This window comes from Pelophylax lessonae (assembly GCF_965119305.1).
Source record: "Pelophylax lessonae genome assembly, contig: HAP1_SCAFFOLD_933, whole genome shotgun sequence".
NCBI classification, from domain to species: Eukaryota; Metazoa; Chordata; class Amphibia; order Anura; family Ranidae; genus Pelophylax; species Pelophylax lessonae.
Window position 1 is genome coordinate 8,765 of NW_028119426.1, and position 23,671 is coordinate 32,435.

A 23,671-nucleotide genomic window follows, 5' to 3' on the forward strand; every position below is an offset into this window, starting at 1 on the left:
AGACAGTTACTAAAAAGGACCTGTATAGCCCTGCACTAAGCTACAGTAGAATGACCTCTGGATGTAAATTGGCTGCTATGCACAGTACCCTTTCTCCTTATGAGACACTTATGAGAGGCAATCAGCTCAGTGTGGTCTTGCTGGTTTCATATAAATATAAAACAAACACAACACGTTAGCAGTTTTTAAAAAGACCTGAGTGCAAAAAATTTACAGAATAGCAAAAGCAGTGTAAAAACATACCAAAAAACTTTGGATGACGGCTGAAAAGGCTAACTATACATTCCTTAAAGTGTAAAAAAAAAAAGTGTGTGTGTGGGTGTGGGGGGGGGACACGGTTTGGCATCACCACAAAATTTCAAAATCGGACATAACAGGAATTTTTTTGCAGTCAAGTATTTCTAGCTATATAGTCACTGTGTGCTAGGCCCCACATCAATTTATAAAACGGCCATTAAAATATCACATTGTAAAAAGGGCATGGAGTGTGATGTCTGATAAAGTTCATTGCATTCAGTGATCAAAGGGTTGTGAGTAATCAGACTTTGTAATTGTCAGAAGATGATCAAGTAATAACAGCAGGCAAAGAAGTGTAGCAGCTATTGCACTATCAAGGTCTGTGAATCACTGCCATATGTTTTCTCTTTCCCAGAAGACGCTGGGGACAGAGTGCATTATGGTCACATCAAAGTTGTCCTGAATCCAAAAAAGTAGCACAGAGTAGCTCTAGGGAATGTCCTGCGGCCAGCGCAGATCCAAATGTTCCTTAATTAACCTCTAAGGCGCCAGACAAGCTCTGAACCTTTTCACTCCGTAAACCAGCATCTGCAGAGCAGCATATCTTCATCAGATGCTGCCGTAGCGAGTCTCTTGAGCATTCAAGCTGACCGTTCCCCACTCCACAAAGAAAAATGAGATGGTGCCAAAGAATCCAAATATCACCATGACTAACAGCTGCCATTGCAGGAGGAGGTAGTTGCTATAAAAGAATGCAACAGCTGCGCTGATAGACTGAATAAGAGAGAGATACAAGAATGTTACTGACATAGTTCATTACCATACATCTGCTTTTCATGAATCACTAACATTTCTATAAATATATGTACTCAGAAAAAAAAAATCATTAACAGATTTGTGTTAATCAGAACAAGTAGTGAGTAGCTGATTACTACGTTCACAATCTAAAATTCAGTGGTGATTGCTTATGTATGAGCAAAAATTAATCCATCATCAGTTAGACCTCTAGCCAAAATAGTTCTAATATGTTTAAAGAGCAACTGTATTCTAATCATATCAAAACTGAATTCCCTTACAAATAAAAAGTAGCGAACTTGTTACAGCAGTGGAAAGAAGTCATGCTATGTCCATTGCTTGGCACAGTCATAATAAAATTTTGCAGCAAAGCTGCACTGAATGAGGAGACCTCTGGATTTTGATTAGCCGTGCCTAAAGCTAGCCATAAAACACAGCAATTTATGATTTTCAACCAGATTTAAAATGCAAAATAACTAAAAATTATTGTAACCCACCACATACAAACGGTTGATGGAAAGCTTTGCAAATCTATTCTTTATTGCCTGCTGAAATTTAGATGAACGTGTTTGGGATCATCTAACAATTGCTATGTATGTGGCTATTATAAATGACAGCGTGGACACCATCCACTATGGGGTTAATTTACTAAAACGGTAGAGTGCAAAATCTTGTGCAGCTGTGCATGGTAGCCAATCACCCAACTTCAGCTTGTTTAATTAAGCTTTGACAATAAAACCTGGAGGCTTATTGGTTTCTATGCAGAGCTGCACCAGATTTTACACTCTACAGTTTTGGTAAATCCACCCCATAGTGGATGGTGTCTAAACTATCATTCATAATAATAGCCACATACACAGCAATTTTCAAATGATACCAATTGTAGTAAATAAACCACAATATGTCTTCAGCAACTCTAATGTTGTTCATCTAGAAAAGTGGCAATGAGTTAGAACCCCTGTCAGATTTTTTTTTGCTTATTTTTTAACTTACCGCAAAATCAATTTCTCAGACGGTCATTGACGGACACAGCTCCTTTTATCTTCTTGACCATTGGGTTATACTGCCCCCTCCAGGAGTAGGACACTAGGCAGGAAAAAGCTTGACTGTGCCTATGGGGCAGTCCCAGGGGGTATAATCCCACTCTCAGCTATAGGCACTCAGTTTTTTTACAGTGTCAGAAGAAAGCCAACTCCACAGAAGGGTGCTGTGTCTGTCAATGAACATCAGAAAAATGGATTTTACGGTAAGTCAAAAATCCCATTTTCTCTTTCATTTATTGACAGACACAGCTCCTTCTCTTCTTGACCGTTGGGACGTCTCAAAGCAGTGTCAAACATAAGGGGAGGGAACAGCAAAAAAAAAAAAAATTCCCAAGGCTAAACCGTAGCCAACCAGGTTACATGGATCTCAACTATAAACAACTGGAGCTCACCTGAAAAAAAAAAAAAAAAAAAAAAAAACACACACTCAAAGAGGACCAGGTCCTCTAAACAGCAGCCTACAAAACCTTGCGGCCAAAAGAAGCATCTGCAGATGCCAACACATCTACCAGATGGCCACCTTGCAAACCTGCAGCACTGACGCCTGATGACGGAAGGCCCAGGAGGCACTAAGCGCCCGAGTAGAGTGCACCTTAACAGGGAAAGGAAAAACCTGACCCTTATTCAAATAGGCCCGAATCACTGTCTGTCTAATCCATCCGGAAATGGTCACAGCAGAAGCAGCCAACCCTTTCCGAGGTCCATCCGTGAGTACTAATAGCGAGTCTGACTTACAAAAAGACTCCGTAGCTGCCATGTACACCCTGATTGCCCGAACCACATCCAGGGAATGCAAGGCAATTTCCTTAGGATGTTTAGGCCTGGAACATAGGGAAGGCAACACAATGTCTTCATTCAAATGGAAATCAGAAAGGACCTTTGGAAGGAAAGACACAGGAACGAAGAACCACCTTATATCTGTGGGTAAGGTGAACAACAAGACAATACCGCCACCTCCGACTCCCTGTGCGCAGACGTAATAGCCACCAAAAAAAAATCACCTTCTAGACAACGTAAGCAGGGGAGACTCCCGAAGACTTTCGAAGGGAGGTTTCTGAAGAACTGACAGCAACAAATTGAAGTCCCACTGCGGCAATGGAGACCGCACTGGGGGAGCCAAGTGTCGAACTTCCTGGATAAAAGGTATGCACCAAAGAATGTGTGGCCAATGGACGTTGAAAGAAATATCTGAGCCACCGAAAAGGAGCGAGGGTTAACTCCAAGTACGATACTGGCCCCAAGAAATCACTAAGGCTTCTGGGGCCTCGACTAGAGGATCCCGAGCCCATGCCACAAACATCTGCACCTTTCTGTCGAGACGAGAGGCCAACAGGTCCACCTCGGGAGTACCCCACCAGAGACAAAACTGATGAAACACCTCCAAATGAAGCGACCATTCCCCCTGGTCCAACGCCTGTCGACTGAGATAATCCGCTTGCCAACTTTCCATCCCTGGAATGTTTACAGCAGAGAGGGTTGGAACTAATCATTCTGCCAATCTTAGAATACTGGCTACTTCCCGAGCCGCCAGGGCACTTCCTTGTGGCCACTTGGTGATTGACATAGGCCACAGCCATGGCATTGTTCGATTGATCATTTAGGTGTGTCCGGTACGCATTCAATGTCTAATGATCTATACAAAGTCTGATCACTCAGAGTTCCAGTACATTGATCATCAGTCTGGACTCTGGAAGAGTCCAGACCCCTTGAGCACAATCTGTGCCGAGGACACCACCCCACCAGTACGTCCTGGCATCCGTGATGACAACCGTCCAGTACAAGGATTTTCCATGTCGAAGTGCAGGAGAACAAAGCCACCAGATCAGGGACCCTCTCGTCCCCCAGCTAAACAGGATCAGATTGTCTAGAGACTGAGGATTCTTGTCCCATTTCGCCAAGATCTCTTTGCAGAGATCTCGTGTGGAACTGTAAAAAAGCCTCGATGGTAGACACCATCAGGCCCAGCACCCGCATGCAAGCCCGGAGGACCGACCGTCTGCTGGACAACAGAAGCTGGATTGCCTCCTGCAATTTCTGGAGTTTTTTCAGAGGAAGAAATATTCTGGCTCAAGTCCAGTCAGACCCAGATAGTCCAGTCTTGTGGACCGAACCAGAGTAGACTTGTGACGATTCAGAATCCAACGAACTCCCACAGAGTTTGCAGAGTAATTTCCAAGTTGTCCATCAGAGCTTTCGGAGACTCCACTCGCAGAAGATCATCGTCCAGGTACCCCAGTGCTGTGACCCCCCACTGACGCAACAATACTAGTCTTGGGGCCAAGACTTTCGTGAAGACCCGAAGAGTGGAGACGAGACCAAAGGGTAACGCCACAAACTGATAATTTCAGAATTTAGGAAGTGCTGGTGACCGGCATGTATTGGATGTGAAGGTAGGTGTCCTTGATGTCAATAGAAGCTAGAATATCCCCCTGATCTAGGGATGCCACTACCGTGCGAATAGACTCTATTCAAAACATCTGTCCCACACAAAGCAGTTTAGCTCCTTGAGGTCCAGAATTGGACGTACCTTGCCTTCCTTCCTGGGAACTGTAAACAGGTTTGAGTAAAACCCATGAAAACGTTCCCGAAGTCGGAACCGGGACAATCACCCCTTGAAGTAAAAAGTCTTGCACAACCCCAAAGAGACGCCGTAAGCGATCTGGGGACAATCGCAGGTTGGAAGGTAAAAACCTTCCGAAGGATAAGACTGAAACTCGATACTTTGTGGACCCACTTGTCCTTTACCAGCGAGGTTAGTGGATCCGGAAACCAGCAAAGACGTCCCCTCCACCCCAGATACGGGTGAGGGTGCCCCTTCATGCAGAGGAAGCCTTGTCCACAGGTCTAGAAGAGCCCGCTGGTGACTTGCCAGACCAGGTCCTCCTGGAACCTCTGGTGGAGGATCTGAAGGGCTTAGATCCCTTGTCTTGAGACCCTGAGGGACGAAAAAAGGCTCTTATGATCTGAGAAGAATGGCCCCCCATCTGCGACGGGGCTCTTTGCCCTTGGAAGCCTGTGGAAGAGTACTTTTCCCCCCGTGAGGCCCTTAATGAGGTCATTCAAGGAAGCTCCAAACAGGCGATCCCCTGAAATAACTGAATTTTTGTAAAATCTTACTGTAAAATTCCTTTTTCTGAGTCCTCTGACAGTCGCCGCCCACTCATACAGTTTTCACCAATGGGTATTGACCTCTTATCCATAGGAGCAAGCTAGGCATAAGACTTGTTAGAAACAAAGCAATTTACATAGACACACCTTTAGGGGGCTGTCTCTCTGGTCCAATACCCCCCTGCTATCAGCATTCCCAACTCAGTTTGGTAGCAAGCAGTTAAAGTCCAAAAGAACCCCACAAGAGGGGCGGCGACTGTCAGAGGACTCAGAGAAAGGAATTTTACGGTAAGATTTTACAAAAATTCTGTTTTCTCTTACGTCCTCTGACAGTCACTGCCCACTCATACAGTCTTCACCAATGGGATATCCCAAAGCAGTGTAGGGTGGGAAGCGCAACCGTCACAAAGGCAACGCAGCACCCAGGTCAGAGAAAGGAACCTTATCTGAGCAGAAAGGTAAAAACTCTGGGTAACAGAAAAGCTCAACTGGAGCAAACAACCCAGGAAAGCAAATAAACCAGGGGGAAAACAACCCCAACAGACGGGGACCGGCCAACGCCATGGCCCCCTCAAGGTACCGCCGCACACAGAACTTTGCGGCCAAAGGAGGCATCTGCTGATGCCAAAACATCAAGTTTGTAGAATTTGGAAAAGGTGTGCACGGACGACCAAGTCGCTGCCTTGCATACCTGGGCCACCGAAGCCTGATGGCGGAAAGCCCATGACGCACTCACCGCTCTGGTAGAGTGCGCCTTGACAGGGAAGGGCTAACCCGTTCCCTAATAGAATAGGCCTGTACAATCGTCTGCCTGATCCATTTCAAAATGGTTGCCGCAGACGCAGCAATACCCTTCAGAGGGCCCTCGGGAAGGACAAAAAGGGAATCCGACTTTCTGAAGGATTCAGTAGACGACAGGTACACCCTGATCGCCCGGACTACATCCAAGGAATGCAAGGCAAACTCCCTAGGATAAACAAGCAAAAAATTGGGGGAGCAAGCCCTGAACATGTATATCTAAAGCCGGTGCAGCTATGGACCAAGCAACATGTATATTAAAAAAGAATAGCGCACACATGCTAAAGAAATGACTATCAAATATGGAGACAATCCATAAATAAAAATGGGGATTTAGTCCCACCATATGGCCATATTGTGCTCAAGCCCACCACTACATCAAAGTACCCCATTATCAGTGGGTCCTACACTATCCATAAAAAAGGGGTGAATCCAGCCTCTCTAACCCTTGGAGACAACACTCCTTGCTGGGATAGATGTGCTAATGCACTACAAGAGACTCCTCCTATATCTACTTGATAGTGGACACTGATAGAGTAAAGGTGTGTGTGGGGTGCTCAACCCTAGAAGTCTGGTCAGATCGAATACATAATAAACAAGCAAAAAATTGGGGGAGCAAGCCCTGAACATGTATATCTAAAGCCGGTGCAGCTATGGACCAAGCAACATGTATATTAAAAAATAGCGCACACATGCATGTGATTCGCACACAAAGAAGGCAAGACAATATCCTGAAACCACCATAGGAAGGAAAGATTGGTTCGATCGGAAGACCACCTTATCCCTATGAACAACCAGGTACAGGGAGCGGCACAACAGAGCCGCCAACTCCAACACTCTGCGGACAGATGTGATCGCCACCAGGAAGGCAACCTTCCGAGACAGCACAGGCAGAGGAATCTCCCGGATTCTCTCAAAGTGAGGATGTTGCAAAATGGACAGGACCAAATTCAAGTCCCAAGGAGGTAAAGGCACTCTACTAGGAGGAGCCAAATGACGCACCCCTTGAATAAAAGTGCGTATCAAAGAGTTTGACGCCAAGGGGCGCTGGAAAAGGATTGCCAGTGCAGACAACTGACCATTAATTGTGGTCAGCGCAAGACGCTGTTCCACACCTGTTTGCAGGAAGGCCAACACCCTCGCCACCGAAAAGGAGCGAGGATGGATGCCCCTTGATTCACACCAGGCAAAATAAGCCTTCCAGGTATGGTAATAGATCTTACCGGACGAGGCCTTCCTAGCCTTAAGCAGGGTAGGAATGACCGCCGACGAGAGACCCCGATCTCTCAGCACCTGGCTTTCAACAGCCACGCCGTTAAAGCCAGCGACCGTAAAGCAGGATGGAAGATCGGCCCCTGAGACAGCAGATCGTCCCGTAACGGGAGCCGCCATGGAGGCTCGACGACCAGTTGTATGATGTCCGCGTACCAAGACTGGCGCGGCCAGTCCGGGCCCACCAGAATCCTCAACTTCGGTTCCGAGACCAACCTGCGAAGGAACCTGGACAACAACTGAATCGGGGGGAAGGCATAAATCAGGCGATACTGATTCCAAGGCACCACCAGCGCATCCGAGGCATCTGCCAGAGGATCGCGCGTTCTTGCCACGAACCTTCCCACCTTGTTGTTTAGCCTGGACGTGAAAAGATCCACATCCAGGGATCCCCATCGCGCACACAGCATCTGAAACACCTCCGGGTGTAGGGACCAATCCTCCTGGTCCAGGGTCTGGAGGCTCAGATAATCGGCCTGCCAATTCTCTACACCCGGAATGTGAACTGCCGAAATCGCCGGGACGTGCGTCTCGGCCCAAGACAGAATTTTGGTCACTTCCTGGGCCACCCGGGCACTCCTGGAGCCCCCTTGGTGACTGATGTAAGCCACCGCAGTGGCGTTGTCCATCTGCACCCGCACAGGGCGGCCCCCGAAGATGATCCGACTAACGTAGCAAGCACAGTCTGATCGCTCGCAGTTCCAAGATGTTTATCGGCAGGGAGGATTCCTCCTCCGACCAAGTGCCCTGGGCAGACAGAGTGCCCAGAACGCTACCCCAGCCTGACAGGCTGGTGTCCGTGGCGATCACCGTCAACAAATGGCCGGAAAGACTTCCCCTCCGTCATAGCCGGAGACTGGAGCCACCACAGAAGAGCCTCTCTGGCTTGGCGACTCAAAGATATCCTCTGTTTCAAAGATTGAGGAAGCCTGTGCCACCTGGCTAGGATCTCCGCTTGGAGAGATCATGTGTGGAACTGTGCAAACAGTATCGCCTCGAAGGCTGACACCATCAACCCCAGGTACCGCATGCAGGTCCTGAGCAACGAGGATTCACTGTCCCTGAGGGACCTGACCTCGTTCTGCAGAGTCCAGAGCTTGTCCTCCGGCAGAAAGACTTTTGCTTGGGTGGAATCCAGGACCATGCCCAAGTAAGGGAGTCGAACAGAAGGGGACAAAGTCGACTTCTGAACCTTGATGGTCCACCCGAACTCCTGGAGCGTCTGAACCGTAGTTGACAGATCGCGTAACAGACTCGGGCTGGCACTTGATCTTAATAGGAGATCGTCCAGATATCCCAAGATCGCAACTCCCTGCGCCCGTAACAGGGCCAGAACAGGAGCCAGCACTTTGGTAAACATCCTTGGAACCGAAGCGAGACCGAAAGGTAACGCGACAAACTGATAGTGTTCCTCCGCGATCGCGAATCGGAGGTACCTCTGATGACCCTCGAATATGGGGATGTGTAAATACGCATCCTTGAGGTCGATGGAAGCCATGAAATCTCCCGGGCTCAGGGAGGCTACCACCGAACTGAGGAATTCCATGTGGAATTTTGAACCCGCACGAAGCGGTTCAGAGCGATCAAGTCCCGAATCAGACGCACCTTGCCCTCCTTTCTGGGCACAGTGAACAGATTTGAGTAAAAATCCCGAAATCTGTCCCGATGAGGCACTGGGACGATAACCCCCTGGGCGAGAAGATCTTGTAAACGATCTGGGGTCAAATGAAGATTTGAGGGAAAGAACCTGTCCGCTGGCCGCGAAAGGAATTCGATCTTGTAACCTGATCGAATGATTTCCTGAACCCACCTGTCCGGGATCCGGAGCAGCCAAGGTTCGAGAAAACCGCGCAGACGTCCCCCAACCCCCGGAACGGTGAGGGCATCTCTTCAGGTCGCGGCGGACTGGCACGCCGCGCCAGCGTGGGCGGCTTTTGACTTGGCTTCCTCTGGCCACCATGGCCTTTGAAGGATTTGCCCTTGTCCTGTGCCTTGAAGGCACGAAAGGACCCCTGATTTGGTTTAAAGGAAGGGCCCCGCTTACCGCGGAAAAACGTACCCTTGGGATTCTGGGGCAGCAGAATGCTCTTGCCCCCAGTGACCCCTTTAACCAATTCGTCCAGGGAGTCCCCAAAAAGGCGAGTCCCCGCATAAGGGATGTCAGACACGGTCTTCCTGGAAGTCTGGTCAGCCGACCAGCTCTTCAGCCATACCAAACGACGGGTTATCACCGCGACAGCAGATAGGCGTGCAGCTAAAGGGGCCTCATCCAAGGCCGCGTCACACAGGTACAGAACAGCCTGAATAATCTTTTCCACCATCTCCAAAGTAGTAGGAGGGGCGGAATCCGCCACAAGGGTGCGTCTGAGCACCTTGGCCCAATCTACCACAGCCTGAGAGACCATCACTGAGGCGAAAATAGGTTTCATCAAGGAACCTGCCACCATATAGGAGTGGCGAGCAAGAGATTCCATCCGCCTATCCGTAGGGTCCCTGAACACCGAAGAATCCTCCGTGGGTATAAGAGTGGCCTTGTTCAACCTGGACACCGTGTGATCCACCTTAGGAGCCACAGACCAGCGCAAATCCGGAGGAGACGCAAAGGGATAACTGAGTTGAAACAGTTTTGGTACCACAAAATTGCGCTTCGAATTGCGCCATTGTTCGTTCACCGTTTCGTGAAACTCAGCGGGACAAGGAAACACCTGTGCCGCCTTCTGGGTTCTACGGGTCCCAAGGGAAGACCGCTTACCCGGAGCGTTGGGCTCATCCTCTAAATGCAGTGTATCTTTAACAGCGGTAATAAGCGCAGACATAGCAGCGCGTTCTCTGGCCGACCCGGGGGGGGGGGGGGATCATCCCCCTCCTCATCCTCCGCCTCCCCTTCCGACAGAGGACTGAGACCCTTCAGGGGGTACACTGTCTATGGCAAACATATCAGACTCTGAATCAGAGGAGTGAGAAAGCCTAGGCCTTTTTCTAGAATCCCGTTCAGACATAAATAGATCCACCTTGGACGCTAAAGTCGCTAGTGCAGCAGTAATCGAAGAGGATTCAGACGTACCTGAATCATCCACCAAAGCTGGGGGGAATTTGCTGTCCTGGACTCCATAAAAACTTTTATGGCGCTGGCCCTTTATATCGCAATAGCGGCGATCCCACCGCAATGCACCGCAATAGGGACTAGACTGAAATACCTCACAGGTAGGAATGGTAGGAATAAAACTGATAGCCAAGAGATATTCCCCAAAAACAGCAATAAAAGACCCCCAGAAGTGTTACCACGCTTGCTGACGATCTCTCTGCATGAGGAAAGGAAGTGATGTCACACCGCTAGAGGCTAAACAGGACTCGGTCTAAAGAAAAATGGCTGCCCATAGGAATCAATGGGAGGCTCCGGAAAAATGGCCACCGAACCCGTGTATAAAGCAAACCGCCACACGCAAGATGGCGCCCGAAGGGGGCGATACACTACTATAGAAAATGGCTGCTGAAGTGCCCATAGTGAAGCCAGAGCAGCTGCCCATACCCAAAATGGCGGCCCCGCAGTTTTTAACCGCTGCGGGCCGCCCACACATACCTGTACCCCAGTAAAAAATACAGTAATAGTGCCACAGGGGTTAGGGACCCCAACAACCCCCCACAGAGCGTCCTGGACGCGGTAGTGCCCCCGCAGGGACCATGAGAAATGTGAGCCCCAGACACACAGACATGAGGGGAGAGCACAGACACCAGCAGACTGTTATCCCCAGACAGAGGCCCCACACAGAATGTACTCACCGATCCATGATGGCGTGGGTGCCTCTCTGAGACGGGAAGCCTCCCACCCCAGGTGGCGGGGGTGCCATCAGCCAAACAGGACTCTAGCAACGCACGGAACCGCGGTTGAGGCGTCCTAGCGAGGTGGCCACCTCACGGGCTTTTGTCCCTGAGGACCGGGACAGGTCGTTTGCGAGGCCAGGGCATACGCATAGCCTGCTAAATGCTCAATGGCGAGCTGGGATTCCATAAGGTTCTCTGTCCTGGGACACCAGGACAACCAGTCCGACTCCCAGCTCCGCAAACGCTGTAGTCTTCCGAAGATCCGACTAAGCGCAGGAATAAAAAGCTAGTAGTGCAAAGAAAACACTTTGCATAAAATAAAAGTAATAAAACAGAAGAAAGGCTGAGACTGTAGCCCCAGCACAGGGATAGCCTATCTTACTCCCAACTAGGCAGAAGACAAACTGAGTTGGGAATGCTGATAACAGGGGGGTATTGGACCAGAGGGACAGCCCCCTAAAAGTGTGTCTACGTTAATTGCTTTGTTTCTAACAAGTCTTATGCCTAGCTTGCTCCTATGGATAAGAGGTCAATGCCCATTGGTGAAGACTGTATGAGTGGGCGGCGACTGTCAGAGGACGTAAGAGAAAAGGCCTCCTTAGTCAGAGCCTCCAACCTATCAGCCGGATCTCAAAAGGCCGGCACTCCTCAACCGGAATAAAGGTGGCTTTATTTAACCTGGAAACCAGTGAGTCCACTACAGGTGGGACCGACCAATTTTTAAGCAGGGAATCCTCATTATAAGAATACCCCATCGCAAAACGCTTAGGGACCGCAAAAAGGCGTTTTGGACAACCCCACTGTTTAGTGACAAGATTATTAAAAGTAAGTGGGAAAGGGGAACACCCTCGCCATCTTGGAGGGCCTGTGGGTCCCAAAATAGACCAGCGCCTCTGACGCAGCATAAGCCGCATCCTCCATTTTCCAAGTTTCACGCACTGACACAATCAGCGCATCCACCAGCGCCTTTTTCATGCGCGGCTAGAGAAGCAAAGGAATCATCCTCGCTATCTGAGCATGCAGGGTGCATGGACGCAGACCTAGAAGGGTAACTCGAATCCGCATGGGCCGAATCAGATTCAGGATTTGATGAGACAAATGAAGCAGGTGAACGCGGGGGACGCTTCTTGCTAGCCCGTTTTCCCAGGACCAAATCCACCTTGGACACTAAGGACTCCAGGACCGCCGTCAGTGCAGTCAGGGATTTTTGGGACACAGAGGGCCCAGCAGCCTCTGAGAGGGGATCAGGTGGGGAAATGTGCTCCAAGGACTCCATTAGAGAAGAGGGGGACCCACACAAAAAAAGTGAAGAACACTGTTAGGGACACCCCCACGGCACGGGTAGGAACCACAGGGTCCAGGACAGAACACTACCACTGCTATAGCAGTGAGAGGGAGATAAAACCCAACAAAGACTCACCACCACCAATCAGGCACTTACAGCAGCAGGCAAACTACACACCATGTGGCAATCAGGAAGAGAAAGATCCAGCACTAGGGGATGAGGAGGGGCTCCTACCGCGGAAATCACCGTCATATAGCTTCAAAAACATGGCCGCCACTATTTTCAATGATAATACCACAAGAAAATGGCCACCAAGGCTACATAAACATGGAGGGAGGGAGGAGAGAGAAGAAGGAGGGAAGGAGGGAGGGGAGGGAAGAAAGGAGGGAAGGAAGGAAAGAGGGAGAGAGAGGGAGGAAGGAAGGAGGGATGGAGGGAAGAAAGGAGGGAAGGAAGGAAGGAGGGAGAGAGAGAGAGGGGGGAGGGAGGGAGGGAGGAAGGGAAGAAAGGAGGGAAGGAAGGAGGGAGGGAGGGAGGGAGGGAGGGAGGGAGGGAGGGAGGGAGGGAGGGAGGGAGGGAAGGAGGGAGGGAGGGAAGGAAGGAAGGAGGGAGGGAGGGAGGGAGGGAGGGAGGGAGGGAGGGAGGGAGGGAGGGAGGGAGGGAGGGAGGGAGGGAGGGAGGGAGGGAGGGAGGGAGGGAAGGAGGGAGGGAGGGAAGGAGGGAGGGAGGGAGGGAGGGAGGGAGGGAGGGAGGGAGGGAGGGAGGGAGGGAAGGAGGGAGGGAGGGAGGGAGGGAGGGAGGGAGGGAGGGAGGGAGGGAGGGAGGGAGGGAGGGAGGGAGGGAGGGAGGGAGGGAGGGAGGGAGGGAGGGAGGGAGGGAGGGAGGGAGGGAGGGAGGGCAGGGCTAGTCACTTTACTGGGTATATGTAAGGGCTTACAACCACTTAAAGCTGAGTATACATGTATGTTTATTTTTTTTTCAACCAGTGGGCTGAAAAAAAAAAAACCTGAGAGATCCCCAAATCAACACAAGCTACCCTCCCCATTTTTTTGCCAGCGCCCCAACCTTCTGTAGACAGTTTTTAAATTCCTGTATCCGTCAATGACTAATAAAGTACCATTTTAATTTTTAGTCTTAACCATAAGAAAGATGAAATCCAAAATCACCACACATTCCTTTAAAATTGCACAGAGAAAGATTTGTATAGCAATTATCTTTGTGTGTGTTTATATACACAAGAGTGAGTTCTCATGTATTTCTTACCTGCACAAATTTGAATATTGCAAAAGCAGGTGCACTGTCATCTGAGTACAGGGTCCCCAAAATACTGAGGAGCTGAGTGTTAAAGCAGCTGTCTCCTAAACCCAACAGAAAACTGCAGAACATGGACAGGATTTTGCTACAGGAAACAACGAAAAACAAACAAAAATGGTTAAATGTGAATCAGCTGGTCTTTTAAACAAAAAGAAAAAACTAGAATCAAACCTGAATATACCTATTGATTTCTTAAACTGCTTGCCTTCAATAAACTTCCCAGCAAATTGTGCTGTTATTACTGCTACTGAAGTTTGAGTGGCAATAAGAATGAAAGGACTTTTCTCCACATATTGCCTACAAGATTGAAAATAGGATTCACCTTTTCTTCAGGCCAACTGTTCGGTGGATAGCCTTCAATCATAGCCCTCCTCTGTGATGTGAAACATAGGGCTTGTTGCAATAAAAAAAATACTCAGTCTATTATTACAATTCTGTAGACCTCACATATAAAAAATGGCATGTGTCCCCTCATTTGCCTTACATTATTTGAGTCAGATTTTCTAACCTGAAAAAGTCAGAGGTGAAAGGGAACCAAAATGCCAACTGCTGTCCTGTCAGCTACCTTACCTCATGTGGATTTACACATGCTTTCTCCTTGTTGGGTATACCCAACACTGATGTTTTGCAGTGTGGTGAGCTTACGTATCTTGGGGACTCCAGCACTAAGATCCCTACCATTGTTCCTAGGTTTGCTCCTTTTTCCTTCTCCGAGTTTAGGGCATTCCCACTTCTCCTATTATGCTGCTAATGACTGTCGTATAAAAATAAGAGAAACTCCGCAAGTAGAGTGGGAATGATTTGAGACTGCCTTGGTATTTGTTCAGACATAGCAATCTAAAACTGTTCCTAACAAAACCAGTCCCTTACAGATATCTGCCAAAAACTGTTAAATTGAAATTAAAGCTTTGGGTGAACTGACCTATATTGGGTAGTATGCAGATACAACTTTCACTGATGTTGATAGCAAAGTTAGCAGAGGCATTAACTTTTATCGCTCTAGCTTCTCACTGCCCATCCTACTCTGAAATGCAGCATCAAACAGAGTGTCTGAAATTGATTTCAACACTTAACAGTATAAAAAGAAATCCACTTTTAAAAGGGATTGTAAAAAAAAAAAAAAAAAAAAAAAACACAAACCCGTTTATACTTACTTGCTCTGTGCAGTGGAATTGCACAGAGCAGCCCCGATCCTCCTCTTCTTGGGTCCTTCTGCTGGCGCTCCTGGCTCCTCCTCTCCGGCGAGTGCCCCTATAGGAAGCAGCTTGCTATGGGGGCACTCGTGCAGGCTCGCTCCAGGTCCTTGCTTTCTGCGTCTATAGACACAGACATCAAGACTCAGCCCTGCCCCCACGCTGCCGTGTTACTGGATTTGATTGACAGCAGCAGGAGCCAATTTTTCCCGCTGTCTCAGAAAATCGTGTAAGACTAGGAAGTGAGGGGAGAGAAGATGGGCACAGCACTGGATCTAATGAGAGGGAATATTGATGCCTAAACACTAATGCCAGTAATGCAAGTAATGCATTAGGGTAAAAAATGTTTAGGCTTTATAACTACTTTAATTTTAAAGCAAATTTTTTGGCTCCATTAATTTGCTACTACAGACAACAGAAGCTGCATTTCATTCATCCTGTAGTAATCCATCAACTAAAGTTTTATTTTCTGCTTGTATTACCATACATCTATGCAAACTCTATAAATGGTAAACACTTTTGCTTTGCTGCATAGGCATCCTAGATTCAAGGAATATTATTATCATCAGCATAGATTTTGAACATTCTTCTATTTTGTTTGGGTTCTTCTTGGTGTCCAGGTGTCTACCTGCAGTCCAAAAAATTATTTATAACTTAAAGTGGTTATAACGGTAGAAAGTTTTTTTTTTTCTACGCATGAAGGTAAAAAAAAAAAAAAAACGTGCGCAGCTTCAACCATTGCACAGAAGTAAATGAAACATGTTTGTTATTTAAAAAAAAAAAAATTTAAAAAATAAATAAATAGCATTTACAATCACTAAGTGGCTTCGAAACAAAGGGATTCTAGCGTATGTCTGTCTGTATGACTGTGGTTGGGGCAATAGACTTTACTCTGGGACACGAACTAAAGTGATTCATTCTCTGTAAAACACTGAAATAAGTTGTTCTCTAAATATGGGAAATAAGTCAAATATTTGACAATAAAATATATTCATATTTGGTTTTATCAAGGCAGAAAAAAAAAGTTATTTTAAAATACAGATTTCCTACCTAGGATCTACATATGCCCGACTGTAAGTCCCATCACGTGAGGCAATAGGGGCATCAGTAGGAATACTGAGGAAGATCAGGTAGAACGCAAGAAAATGAACGACAAGCCCAAACAGAAAGACTGGATTCCTGCCAAAGCGACTATTCTTGCTGAGTAATCCAAAGACTGCTCCACCTATAAAGTAGACAGGGAGATTTTACTCAGTTTGCAGTACAAAAATGAATTTCTACATAGCTGGAAGGCTTTGAAAAATGCTTACCTTTCGTGTTTAAAGAGCAATTCTATGAAAGTCAATACAATCAGTGAACTTTTAAAAATATCAAAAAAACACTGCAAAAAGTCGAGTGAAAGTCCACTTAAATTTACCTTAAAGTGAACCAGTGAGGACAGCGAACGTGGGGGAGAGGAAGACAGCAGAGGGGAGAGAAAGACAGCAGAGGGGAGAGAATGCGGAGTGATGGGTGTGTAAAAAGAACACAGTAAACCTTTCATCGGACCATTTTGCTTGCTGTGACAGACTGACAGTGTCACGTCAGTCTGACACTGTCAGTCTGTCACGATTGCACATAATGATAGAGCCTGTTTCAGCAATAAAAGGGTGAAAAGGCACGAGACAAAGACAGACAAGGGTTACCCACAAGAGACAGTCAGTGCTTCTCATCTTAGGAGAAAAGATGTTGCAGGAGCAGTGTGGCTGTACAGAAATGCGTGTGTCCTGGCCTGTATAACCTTACAGAGTCTAAACAGACCATAATAGCCAGAGGGCCAAATACATTTGGGTCTGTGTGATGCTTAAAAAACCACTGGGATGGTAACGTGTTGAATAAAAGTGGGCAGGAATCCTAAAAGAGCATTTATGCACCCAATGCAAAAATCCAAGAGAAACCTTAAACCTAAAATACACTGCCGCCTACAGGAAGACTGGACACAGGCAAAGAAAAAAAAAAAATCTGTACGCCAGCTCAGGATACCCCTGTCCCTACCAACAAGTGACAAAGCAGTACTGAGGCCATAAACAAACACAGAGGAGTGGGACCTCAATAAACTCCAAGAACATTATACAGAGAGTACAAATTTTTTTTTTTTTTTTCTTGGTCATATGACACAGGGAATCATATCCATTGTGATCGGTTTTACTACCACCTTCAGGTGACTGGACACTGGCAAAACAAATAAGATAGTAATTCCCCTTCCAGGCATAATCCCTCCAAGTCAGAGATAGCATTGCTTTTCTTGGTTTGTGTCTTAGGTAATTTTCATGTCTGTGTCCTTTAGGTTTTCAAATAGTTTTTCTCCAAATTCCCAGTAAGGACAGGAGATATACTATATCTGTAGCCTACGGCCTGAGATCAAGATGGATGGTACACCAACCCCATGGTGGTCTTTTGAGGACAGACTGTAATGTTGCCTTTATCGCTGGACCCTGCATAATAGAATCCTGTACAATGCTTTCATTGCCTGTCGGCCCGGCAGAAGGCTTTACAAGTCCAGGGTAGTGATCCCCAGCTTAGGAGTCATGTCCCTGAAGGCCCTAGTGGTAGTTGATGAGTGCCTGAACTCCTCCCCTCTCCCACAATGCAGGGGTCTTTTTCGGTCACACTTGGGGTTTAATGGATTCCTTTTATTTTTAAGTAATTATGTGAATACATAATTTGACACGCATCGGCTTCTTACACACACGGTTGACATTTGCAGCAGTCAGCCACTCCCAGAGACATTGAATGCATAGGATACACACAGTGACAAGAAAAAGTATGTGAATCCCTTGGGATTAACTGGTTTTGTGCAGTAATTTGACCTACGTGATCTGATCCAAGTTACAATAGGAAAACAATGTGCTTAAAATAGAACTATAGGCAAAACCTTTTTTTTTTTTTTTTTTTTCGGCTAGAACAAGCTAGGGTTTTAACCCGCCAGATTTTTTTTTTTCGTTATCGGTGTCCCATTGTGGAGATTTCCCTTCACTTCCTGTCCCACAGCCAAACAGGAAGTGAGAGCAAATTTCTACAAATTAAGGGAATTCCTTAGGGACCCCCAGGTCACCAAAAACTAGTGTCCCTATTGGAAGATTTTGGGACAACCCAAAATTTTGGATTTTTTTTTTGCTTTCAATACTAATGGTAAACAGGACAAATAGAGGGTGAATCTCCTAAATGGGGGGCACAGATAGAAATAAAAACTGACAGGGGTTTTAATCCCTCCAAAAAAAAAAAAAGTTTTGCCCTTATTTATACTATAAAGCAGTATTAAAACCAAAAGCAAACATTTATTCTATTGCAGCTTACCAGTTCTTAGATTAAAAAGAAAAAAGACTGACCATTTTGGAAAAAAAAAAAATTAAAAAAAATCAATATTTTTTTTTACTTTCTGCTATAAACATATCCCATAAAAAAAATAAAAATAAAATTTCTTCATAAATTTTAAACGAAATGTATTCTGCTACATGTCGCGATATTATTATAATGGGACTGCGATAGTGCGCCAGGCAATCTGCCACTTACTTGACGCTGGGGGGAACTAACTACCACGGACATCACCAGTGACATTACTACAATTATCAGTGCAAATATTCATGGTCTCTGTACTAATGACACTGGGCAGGAAGGGGTTAACATCTAGAGTGATCAAGGGGTTAAATGTGTGCCTAACAAGTATGTGTGTGGGCTGCTTTTACTAGGGATCTACAATTTATAAGATCCCCTGCCACTGAACACAGCTCTGTGTGGTTTACATTCACAGAGATGTGTTTAGTGAAGCTCAGAGCCAATCACCAGGTGCGGGCAGTCAATCACTGGCTGGGACCTGGTGATCTGCATGTACTGTGATGAATCACAGTACAGCCCGCGTCCTAGACAGAAAAAAAAAAAGGTCACACACTCTAATATTTAGTTGGACCGCCTTCAGCTTTGATTACGGCATGCATTTGCTGTGGCATTGTTTCGATACACTTTTGCAATGTCCCAAGATTTATTTCCGTCGAGGGGTTACATTAATTTTTCCCCAAGATCTTGTATTGATGATGGGAGAGTTGGACCACTGCGCAAAGCCATCTCCAGCACTTCCCAAAGATACTCAATGGGGTTAAGTTCTGGACTCTGTGGTGGCCAATCCATGTGTGAAAATGATGTCTCATGCTCCCTAAACCACTCTTTCACAATGTGAGCCCGACGAATCCTGGCATTGTCATCTTGGAATATGCCCACGCCATCAGGGAAATAAAAATCCATTGATGGAATAACCATTTAGTATATTCAGGTAGTCAGCTGACCTCATTCTTTGGGCACATGCAGTAACTATCCAATGGGATAGTTACTGCATGCTTAGTTTAGTTAGTTGCTTAGTTAATTCTAGGTGGTGACTTTTTTTTTGGCCGGGCAGTGTATAACATTTTTGGTTTTGGGATTAATACCGTTTTAAAATGATAACACAATCAATTCTAATTTCTCGTGTCTTTATTGAACACACTCATTATACATTCACAGTACCAGAGGGAAAAGTAAGTGAACCATTGCTGTTAATAGCTGAGCAAACCTCCTTTGGCAGCAATCATTTAAAGCAAGTGTCTTTATAGCTCTGGATCAGACATGCACAATGTTCAGGAGGAATTTTTGACCATTCTGCTTTACAAAACTGCTTCAATTCAGACATATTTGTAGGATGCCTGGCGGGAACGGCTCTCTTGAAGTAATTCCACAGCATCTCTATAGGATTAAGGTCTGGGCACTGATTGGGCCACTCCAAAAGGCACATTTTCTTTTTCTGAAGCTAGTCTGTGGTGGATTTACTTTGATGCTTAGGGTCATTGTCCTGCTGAATCACCAAATTTCTAAGTTTCTACTAAGCTTCAGCTGGTGGACAGCCACCCTGATATTATCCTGTAGGATATTTTGGTAAACTTGGAAATTTATTTTCCCTTCAAATATGGCATGTGGTCTAGGGCCTGAGGAAGCGAAGCAAGCCAAAATTATGACATTTCCTCCACCTTACTTCACTGCTGGTATGAAGTTTTGATGTTGGTAAGCAATGCCCTTGCATACATAGTACTGAGTATTCTTCACAAACAATTCAACTTTTATCTCATCAGTTCACAAACATTTTTCCCAGTAGTGTTGCTGTTTGCCAAGGTGCTCTTTGGCAAACTTCAGGTGTGCAGCAATTTTTTGGGGGGGGGAAGCAGAAGCTTCCTCCATGGTGTTCTGCCATGGATAGCCTGTCTGTTCAAAGACTTCCATACGGCAGGCTCATTAACAGGAATGCTTGCTAGTTCCAGTGAGGTCTTCAGGCCTTTGGCTGTTACTTGTGAGTTCTTCTTTACGTCTTAGAGGATTCTGCATTGTGCCTTGGGAGTCAGTTTGGCTAGGCTCCCACCCCTAGGAAGATTAGCCACCGTACTAATCTGCCTCCATTTATAGACAATTTGTCAACTGATGGATGCCTAAACTCTGAGGCTGCTTTGTATCCCTTTCCAGTCTTATGCAGACCAACTACTCTTGATTGTATATCTTCAGAGAGCAAATTTCTGTGAGGCATGTTTCAAATCAGCTGATGCTTCTTATTAACAGAAATCTTAAAATGTTTGAGTCTCTTATCAATCAAATTAGACCTAAACCACACCTTCAATCTCATTTCATTATTGTACTCCAGGTGTGCAAACTACCGACTTCGATTAGCTTTTGCTGAAGCAGTTAGTCTATGGCAGGGGTATTGAATTAAAATTTACAAAGGTCCAGTCAATAAAATATTCTTCCAGCAGAGGTCCGAATCACATGTTTGTGCGATGGCCACCCTGTATCCTCGCAACCAATCACTTGCTTGTTAACTTGGATAGCCCCCGTCCTCTGTCTATAGCTGTCCTGTCTCCAGCTGTTGGCTCTGTGAGACTGGCAGTGGTGATGGCTGTGGGCAGAACAACTCTAAAGGGTGGGACCGCAGGGGTCCGGATGAGACATTAACTGGGTCCGGATCCGGACCCCGGTCCGCCATTTAGTGATGCCTGGTCTATGGGATCACTCACTTTCTCCTCCAGCACTGTGAATGTTTAATGGATGTGTTCCATTAAGACACAATAAATTAGAATGGGTTGTGTTTTATTAGCTTAAACGCTTGCTGACCGCTCTATAGCAGATTTACTGCCAAAGGGTGGCTGCGCTGTGCAGAATCACAAATATTTACACGCGATTCTTTACTTCAGGGTAGGGGGCGCCGCGCGTGCTGCTTTTGCTGTGATTTATCACAGTAGATGCCAATCAGTGGGTGCCGGCCATTGGAAGTCTGCCGGCACAAACTGATCACCAAGGAGAGAAACAGGATAAAGCTCTGCCTATGTAAACAAGGCAGAGCTCCATCCTGACGGGGATGGGGGGGGGGGGGGGGGCGCACATTTAACCCTTTGATCGCCCTAGCTGTTTAACCCCTTCCTACAGTTTAACAGCTTCCTAGTACAGCGACAGTGCATATTTCTGATTCCCGCAAAGTATCAGTGTCAGAATGTCTGTTGCAATATCGCAGTCCCGCTATAGGTCGCTGATTGCTGCCATTACTAGTGAACTAAAAAAAAAATTCCAGTATATATCCCATAGTTTTTAGAGGTTATAAATTTTGCACAAACCAACCAAAATATGCTTACTGGGATTTTTTTTTTAACCAAAAATATGTAGCAGAATTAGGGCTGTCAATCGATTAAAATATTTAATCGCATGATTGTCATGAGTTAACTCGCGATTAATCGCACATTTGTATCAGTTCTAAATGTACCTTAAACATAAGACATAACATAAAGTGACAGATAACCGGCCGGCATATATTAAATTACTTCAAGTGATATACATATATTAATCACAACATGCTTTAATAGCCGTAAATGTTCTTGAAGGGGCTCCTTTTGGGCAATCGGTCGTCGATTTTAATTGGTGACTGTGTATGGGCAGTTGTTCTTATTGAGTTGCTCCGAGGAAATCGTTTAGGGGTGGTTTTATCTAAGTATTGAAAGCAGGGCTGTAAGAACTACCGCTCAAGATTTCCTTGGTTGGGACAGCAGAATATGGCTGTATTGTCGTTATTATATAAACGTCGGTTCAGTACCGCATATAAGTGGAAACAGTGCTCCGATGGCTTAAAGCCATTTCTTCACCCCTGTGTGGTGAATGCTTTATGTACCTTTCTGCCGATCTGTAGGTCAGTGCGTCCGCTTCCGCTGTCCTTTACCGCTGTTGCTCTCGTGCTGTCATCAGTCTCCGCTCTTCCTCGTGGTTCCTGGCGTCCGATGCTTGCTTGGAGCGATGAGGGGGTGTGCCGCCAGGCTAACTTGCGTAGCTTCGTCTGGACGTCGTAGGCCACGGGTCAAACAGGTGATGCGCGCTGCATTAATCGCGCGTTAAAAAAATTATCGCCGTTAAAATGAATCTGAGTTAATGCGTTATTAACGCGCTAATTTTGACAGCACTAAGCAGAATACATATTGGCCTCAATTTATGGAGAAATTCCATTGTTTCAATTTTTTTTATTGGATAGGTTTTATAGCATAAAGTAAAAAATAGTTAGGTTTTATTCTTTCAAAATTGTTGGTCTTTTTTAGTTTATAGCGCAAAAAAATAAAATAGAAAAACGCAGTGTGGATCAAATACCGCCAAAAGAAAGCGCCATTTGTGGGGGAAGAAAAATACTTTTTTTTTTTTAGTACAGCTTTGCATGGCCACACAATTGTCAGTTAAAGTAATGCAGTGCTGTATTGCAAAAAATAGCCTGGTCATGAAGGGGGGTAAATCTTCTGGCGGTCAAGAGGTTATGCACATAGGGCTGGTCTATTGTTGTGACTTGGATGAGGATCAGATCACATTTTATTACAAATGACTGCAGAAAACCAGTTCATGGTTCACACACTTTCTTGCCACTGTAGTTTACTTTACCTTCTGAAGTTAGCATACGGCAATCACTGCTTTATTGATTACTACGGTTACTTCTATACTCCTCCTAAGGCTGGCCTATAGTTTGTCCAATACTCCTGTAGGCAGTAGCTTAACCTGGAGGTAAAAGACTTCCTGTGCTCTTTAATAGATGCAAAAGAAAACCTTTATTTCAAAGTGGACCGAGCTCCCGCAAAGCTCCTCCATATAAAAGATATTCTTCCAATCTTCATTTATTTAAAGAAAATTAAAACTGGGATGAAAAATACCAACCTAAAACTTCTCCAAGGCCAACAAATATTCCAGATAGACCAATTAAGCTCTTCGCATCGGCTCCAAACCAGTTGATTGCTCCAACACAAGTGCCAAACACACCAGAGTAAAAGGTGAGTTCAAAACCTGAAAGACAATAATAGCATATATAAAACAATATGTAGACAACGTCCTAAAGTCAAGGTTGTTTATTTTCTTCAAAACATTTGTGCTTCATTTTACTGTTTCATTTAGTTTTTTTTTTTATCTTAAAAAAAACAGGAAAGAACTGCAGTAAAACTGGGGTCTTTTACTTATTTTGCGCTCAAACATTTGCATATGGTCTTTCTTCCCTTAAAAAAAAAAAAAAAAAAAAACCATCACAGTTCTCATTGTGCATGTGTTTAAATGTTTACACTGTAGCCTATGGGAATCAGATTAAAGACACAGTCCACTTTCATTCCGTAGTTGATTCATTTTTAGCTAGTGTTTTCCACTTTTATGTAATATCTGGTGAAACAGGACTGGGAATATACCGAAGGCTTGCTGAATTTGCATATAGGACATTTGAAAAAATAATATAAAAATACAAGACTAAC

The 23,671-nt window shown here is 45.8% G+C and overlaps 1 protein-coding gene across 1 annotated transcript; it reads right to left on the reverse strand.

The window, feature by feature from the left end:
- Positions 1-334: 334 nt before the first annotated feature.
- On the reverse strand, positions 335-23,219 carry LOC309544096 (UNC93-like protein MFSD11; the record flags this gene model as incomplete). The annotated part of the gene is made up of 4 exons (XM_082276477.1): positions 335-1,011; positions 13,624-13,759; positions 15,918-16,092; positions 23,094-23,219. Coding segments are annotated over 4 exons (602 nt in total), but the record flags the coding sequence as incomplete, so codon positions are not given.
- Positions 23,220-23,671: the final 452 nt, after the last annotated feature.